This window comes from Euphorbia lathyris, chromosome 2 (assembly GCF_963576675.1).
Source record: "Euphorbia lathyris chromosome 2, ddEupLath1.1, whole genome shotgun sequence".
NCBI classification, from domain to species: domain Eukaryota; kingdom Viridiplantae; phylum Streptophyta; class Magnoliopsida; order Malpighiales; family Euphorbiaceae; genus Euphorbia; species Euphorbia lathyris.
This window is the reverse complement of record NC_088911.1, coordinates 48692351-48699568: the sequence shown is the minus strand read 5'-3', so window position 1 is coordinate 48699568 and position 7218 is coordinate 48692351. Positions and strand designations below refer to the sequence as shown.

The 7218-nt window shown below is 32.8% G+C and overlaps 1 protein-coding gene across 1 annotated transcript; it reads left to right on the top strand.

Moving 5' to 3' along the window:
• The first annotated feature begins 4729 nt into the window (after positions 1 to 4729).
• LOC136218109 (glycosyltransferase family 92 protein RCOM_0530710) lies at positions 4730 to 7001 on the top strand. Its single transcript, XM_066004866.1, has one exon. The coding sequence runs from the start codon at positions 5103 to 5105 to the stop codon at positions 6855 to 6857; it is 1755 nt and encodes a 584-aa protein (XP_065860938.1). The 5' UTR covers positions 4730 to 5102; the 3' UTR covers positions 6858 to 7001.
• The last annotated feature ends 217 nt before the right edge of the window (positions 7002 to 7218 follow it).

Here is a 7218-nt window from a genome sequence, read left to right as displayed (position 1 = left end):
GAGTCTCTCTATCCTCTCTATTAATAGAAAGTCTCCATTCACCTCTTACTGCCTCTTAACTTCATTTTCTATTAATAATTTATTATTGATGAGTCTCTCTCCTCACACTATTGGTAAATATAACAATAAATAATAATCTTAATAATAAATAAGGAGTAAATATAAAGAGTATTGTTGGAGGTGATATATCTTAGTAACTCTTAAATCACTAAGAGTCAATTATTTATATTATTTGTAGAGAGTGCAGTAAGAGTCTCTTGGAGATGCTCTAACCCCTAAATTGTCAAAAAAAAAAAAATCTTTTAAATTTTAAAATGTTACAACTACCTCTCTCAACTTGATTATTTAGAAGAAATAACTCTTTAAATATATTAATATTTGTGATTTTAAAAGTTTTGTTTCCTTTTATTAATATATTAATAGTATATTAGTTAGATATAACAACTGATATTTTAGACATTTTTTTATTTCTGATATAATATTGTATTGAATATTTTTTGGGTTTAGGGGTTATTTGTTCCAACTAAGTAACTTGAAGGGGTTAGTTGTAATGTTTTGAGGTTCAGGGGTCAGTTACAATTTTTGGACAAACTTAAAGAGGTAGGAATGTATTAGGCCTAAATTATATATTTAAATACTTCATATTTATATATAGCCACAAATAGAGGATCCATGTAACTTATATATAAACTTGTTAGAAATATTTTTGGAATACACTAATTTTAACCTTGATTTGTCCGTTTTTACAAGCTTGTCAAGGAAGTTGATTTCTAAATTAATTTTTAGGTTTTTTTGTGATTTTCTGACTCTAAGAAACAAACGATTGAGGATTTAAAGATTCGAAAATCTTTTTTAGGTTCTCGACTCCATTATAGAAAGTTCAACTAACTTAACGATCACCAAACTAAAATCTAACATAAGGATTTGATAATTTTGTTATTTTTTTTATTAATTATAAAAAATTTGAATACAAGAAAGGAAATGTGCAAATAATTGAGAAATTACAAAAATAAATGGAGAACAATGCTTAGCACTAGCTAATGAAAGTATTAAAAGAACTGGAAAATTTGAGGATAGCTGAAAAATTGTAAACAACCGCTACAATTAAAACTTCTGACAATATAATTAGGTCACAGACTCGAAGTATTTGAAAATTAATGAGAAAAAGTGAGACAATTGTATATGGAAAGAAGGAAAAATTGCTGAAAAAACAGTTGAAAAAAAAAAAAAAGGAGAGTTGAAAGAAAAAGTTTGGGAGAGTTTTGGTTTTTTTGGGTTGATGTGTTGTAATTTGTGATTCGTCAAGTATGGTACTTATTAGGGATGAGCATGGTTCGGTTCGATTCAAAAATCGAACCAAATCGAATTGGACCAAAACCAAATTACCTCTATATTTTAGGATTAAATCAAAACAAATTATAATTCGGTTTGGTCTGGATCAGACCGAATTATTTTGATCCGATCTGGTTTGGTTCATGTTTGGACCAAATAAAATATTAAAGACCTAATGCTATTTGCGTCTTCACTAATTAAACAATTATATAAAGACAATATTTATATAATTAGCTTTTTCTTTTGTATATATAATTAGTTAAAAGAGAAGAAACATGTTTAATTATATATAATTAGTTAATTAATTTAAAACACTAAAACTAAAAGTAGTATGTATTGTATTTCGGTTCGGTTTTATTCGATTTTGGACCGAACCAAAAACCAAACTAGCTTAAAAATTAAAACTGAACCGAACCAAAATATAATTCGGTCTGATTTGCTCCGGTTTTTTCAGTCTTTGGATTTTCGATTCGGTTCTGCTCATCCATAATACTTACATGTAAAATGTACACAGAATTAGGTGCTCCACTACGTCATTAACCTCAGTCTGTTTCCCAAGACTTTAGGAACGAGATTAAAGAAAAAAAACAAATATGGGTAGTGGGTAGTTAGATGGTTGGAAAAATCTGACTTAGGTTAAATTACTGAAACACTTATAACTTCTTCAATACAGTTCTGTGTTGGCTCCATGAATAGTCCATGAACTCCTAAGACTAGGAGGAACAATAATCTTAAATTGGACCTGTAACATTTGAGTAAAAACATGCTAAAAGGGCAGTTTTCTTTTAGGTTTGAAAATTGCTACTCCCTCCAGTCCACAGTAGAAGTCTTTCTAGAGAGTTTTTTTTTGTTCCACAATACCTGACATTTTGCTTAAATCTATGCACATTAATTTACTTTTACCAAATATACCCCTATTTAAGTTGACTTTTTATCTTGGGAATAGATAAAGTTACTAGTGGATGCAATTATTACAAGGGTAACAAAGTCTTTTACTTAAAATTAATTGCATTTCTTAATTAGTGTGCATTAACCTTAAAAGACTTCTATTGTGGACCGGAAGGAGTAAAAAACAACTTAGTAAACCATAACTTTCTGTGGTAAAGCTCTTAGCTTATTGGTTGAGAGCTTACCTATAACTTTAGAGGTCATGAATTTGAATCACATTGGTGTGGGGTGGGTTGGATGTTTTTCTTTGTCTTTAATATAATTTTTCTTCATTTAATATAAGTGCATTGCGCACCACTCTTAAAAAAAACCTTAACTTTCTATTTTTATCTTTCCAATTATTTTTAACCACTTTATAATTTTGTTCAATAAGAGGACTATATTCTAATAATTTTAAAAAATATATTTCATAGCCAACCAATAAGTTAGATTTTACCATAAAAACATACAATTTTATATTTTATACTAACTAAACATTCATTCGATTAAAAAATATAAATATAGCGACATTACAAGAGAAAAGAAAATTATATCATAACACACACAAATGAATAAACAATTCACAAAAAGAAAAAAGTTATTCCACAAAGAATAAAAAACTTCATCTAGATTCTGATAATAAATAAATAAAACTTCATTAGATAAAATACTGACACAAACCTTAACAAAAGGAATTTATTTACCCTGCTGCTGTTAACTTATCCTTTTTAATAGTACCATATATATGTATATATGATCAAAGGGACATGTAAACTTATTGTAGAAATAATAAAGATTGTCTAATTCCTAAATTTACTTTCAAAACTTGATAATTTAATATTTAAGCTATATTTTAAAATTAACTGATATTATTAAATGTGTAATTTAGGTGTTGAATAAACAATTACTAAAGTTTTGAGATTACAATTAGAAATAAATTAGACTAAAAAACTAATTAACAAAAAGGCAACCTAATATCATATTTTATAAACAAGTAGTTAAAGCAAGATGGCCTGCTTGGATAAAGCTAAAGGAAGCATTTTTTTTTATTATTGTTTATGATTAGGTATGTGATAATTTAAAAAATAATAATTTGTATGTTGCTAAAGAAAAAGTAGCGTAAATGAATGAAAAATCATACTAGTGTAGCCGAGATGCTCGGCTCGATAAAAATTCGGCAATGTTTGATTCTATTTATAAATGAGCTGAATTTGAACATAATGAAATTCGATTCGAAAACTCGCAAGCATTGCTTGGTTAATAGTATTTCTATAAAATATAAAATGTAATTTTTTTTTCTTTTTGTGGAATTTGAATTTTATAGGTTTCAAAACTTACCTAATTTGTGTTAAAGAAGCTTCAATTAACATAATTAATGTTGATATTTTATTGGATTATTACCTTATTTTCTTGATTACGTATTTATGAGTGATTGGCTGTAATTGATGGAGTTATAATTTAAGTTATAATTTATGCTATAAAGTAGGAAGCTATGATTTAGGAATACTATAATTTAGGAGATTAAGTTTTTTTATGACCTAAACTATAGGTAGCCCTCTGAACTTGACAATTTTGGTCATTTTGCCCTCTTAACTTATGAGACGACCTATTTGCCCCCTCAACTATTTAAAAGTGGTATTATCAACCCCTTATTTTCATTAAAATGGAAATAAAATGAAGTTCCAACATTAGTACAAGTATTCATGAAAGTATTGAAACTAGCATGCATATATGTAACCTCATTTGCTGCTTGTTTTAGTAATGCACAACCCTATATGCAATTTTTACAAGAGAACTTGTGTATTGTCTATACTAACCTCATTTGCAGCTTATTTTAGTAGTGCATAACCTTTTTTATTATGATATTGGTGCTTGCAATGATAATAAGTCATAATTGTTTCCGTTATAGTGAAAACGGGAGGTTACTAATACCACTTTTAAATAGTTGAAAGGGGAAATGGATCGTCCCGTAAGTTCAAGGGGTAAAATGACTAAAAATGACAAGTTCAGGAGGCTGCGTATGGTTTAGGCTTTTTTTTTATTAAAGGCATACCTGCAATTTATCAATTAATGAGTTATTTACAAATAAAAAAGTCATAAACAAAATTAATGAGATACTTGCGATCAAAGTTTGTGAACAAATAAATGAACAACTCGACAACTCACGAATAAAATATTAAATTGAAATTCAACTCTAAACTCATTAATTTTCTAACGAGTTGAAACATAAACACACTAAAACTTGACTCAGCATGATTTGATTACAACCCTTAATATAAGTAATTTTTTTCTGTAACAATAATGAATATTCTCATTGATTGTTAGTTTGAAATAGGACGCGATTAATGTCGACCTTATTGATTTACACTTCAATTATACTCCCTAAAAAGCAGGCCAACCGAAGGCCATGAAAAATGACAGGTGGCATCCTCACGCGCTATATAAAGCGTAAAACCAAAGTCGTTCAATTTCATTCCTGTTTCCTTTTTCTTTTTCTTACTATTACTTCTTTTCCAGTCTTCCCCCAGAATTCTACTTTTCTTTCTCTCTTTCTTTTCGAAAAAAAGAAAACATATATTCAATTCTTTCTTTCCGCCTCCGCCTCTTATCAGATAGAACCTCCATCATTCAGTCTCCGCAGCCCCCTTTGACGGCGAATGTCGACGCGTTTGCCTCCCCTTCCTCTCCCCTTCCCATAGAATCAACCATATCCAATAACTTGCTCTTCCAGTAGTCCACTCTCTTCTCCAGATCTGCTCACTGCTATCAATTTTTCTTGTTCATTTTCCTCAATTGCTACTTCATTCTCTACTTCTTTTCAGACGGAAACCTATATTCATGTAATGGATTCGGAGCAACGCCGCAAGCGGAAGCGAATTTACAAACCGTATGGAAACTTGCTTTCAGTAAGGTCTCTAATTGTCTGCTTATCTTTCTTCGTCTTTCTCCTCTTCATTTCATCAGATCGCTCGCCAATTCGAACTGGTTCATTTAGCCCTGTTCTCGTTGTTCCTGCTTCCTTTTCGCTTTTGCATAACCGTTTAGCTCTAACTCGAGATTCTTATGATACTAGATCCCTTCCTTTGATAGTTCAGGGTAGGGTTACGTTTCCTGACCATTTAATGCTAATTGTTTCTAATAAACTTCATACTACTGATGAATTAGAATGTGTTTACTATATTGAGTTCAATTCTGTATCTGCTGCTGATGATGTGGTATTAAAACCGGCTATATCTGTTGATGATTATCTGGATAATAAGTCCGTTGTGCGATGCCATCTTCCGCCGTCGAATTACTCCGCCGTTGTTAACTTGAGGCGCTCCTGGGAGCCGTTTGCGGGTGATAGGTTGTCACGGGTTAATCGGACGGCGGTGGTTCCGTCATGGGATAGAGTGGTTTATGAGGCGATGTTGGATGGAAACAAAGCGGTTGTGTTTGTTAAAGGATTAAATCTTCGGCCTCATAGAGAATCCGATTCAACACACTTCAGGTGCCATTTTGGTATGAGCAATTCTTTTGATGAGAATGAAGGATTTGTGTTCACTACAAAAGCAATTGCGGCTGCACAAGAGGTCATTAGGTGTTTGCTGCCACGCAGTATACAAAACAATCCGGAGAAAGCTCAAGGAATTCGAGTCACAGTTAGCCATGTTGATGATGGTGAATATAGAGGTGAGGCTCCTTTGCCTTCTGTAGCTAAAGTTTACAGCCCCAAATCCAATCAGCAGAGGGGAAACAGTGGAAAATACGAGCTTTGTGCTTGTACAATGCTGTGGAACCAAGCCTCGTTTATGAGAGAGTGGATTCTCTACCATGCTTGGCTTGGTGTGGAACGGTGGTTCATCTATGATAACAATAGTGATGATGGGATTCAACAGGTGATCGATGAGTTGAACTCGGAAAACTATAATGTTACTAGACATGCTTGGCCATGGATTAAAGCACAGGAAGCTGGTTTTTCACACTGTGCATTAAGAGCAAGGAGTGAATGCAAGTGGCTGGGATTCTTTGATGTAGATGAATTTTTCTATTTACCTCGCTCCCAGAGACAAGATATAGGGCGGAATTCACTACAAACCCTGGTTGCAAACTATACAGATTCACCAACATATGCAGAGATAAGAACAACTTGTCATAGCTTTGGACCTTCTGGATTGACCACAGCCCCTTCACAAGGAGTAACTGTTGGGTATAGTTGCAGGCTTCAGGCTCCTGAGAGGCACAAGTCTATTGTCCGTCCGGAACGCCTTGATGTAACCCTCCTCAATGTGGTGCATCATTTCAAACTAAGAGATGGATACAGATACGTCAATTTGCCTGAAAGCACAGCCGTAGTGAACCATTATAAATACCAAGCGTGGGACACTTTTAAAGCCAAGTTCTTCAGAAGGGTTTCTACATATGTTACTAACTGGCAGGAGGAGCAAAACAAGGGTTCAAAAGACAGAGCACCTGGCCTTGGAACTGTGGCCGTAGAACCTCCTGACTGGCGACTTAGGTTCTGTGAAGTTTGGGACACCGGCCTCAAGGATTTTGTGTTGGCCAATTTTGCTGATGCTGCAACTGGGTACCTTCCTTGGGAGAGGTCTCCCTTGTGATAAATTTTCGTAGGAGGCTATGTAAAAGGGTAATCATACAGTCGCCCATACATTCTTTTGTTTCTTCTTTTTTGCACATTGTTACAAAGTTCTTATACAGGTGTAAATTTGTTATAAACATGAAATGAAATGATTTTTTCCCCATTTCTTTTGGTTCTTCGCCTATCTGTTAATAATATGCAATGATGCACGCATGAGCAAGTTACACGGAAGAATGTTTTGCTTTATTGACTGAAAGCTGTTGTGTTAATGTAAACATATACTAGTTGAGAATTAATTATTGGCTAAATAAATACTCTGGAAATATTGAATTTTAAAAGATAGAAATGATGAGTTGGGCAATGATCCAGGTCTAATTTCA

Coding starts and splice junctions, on each gene's coding strand:
- LOC136218109 (XM_066004866.1), top strand. CDS start 5,103: ATGGATTCGGAGCAACGCCGCAAGCGGAAGCGAATTTACAAACCGTAT.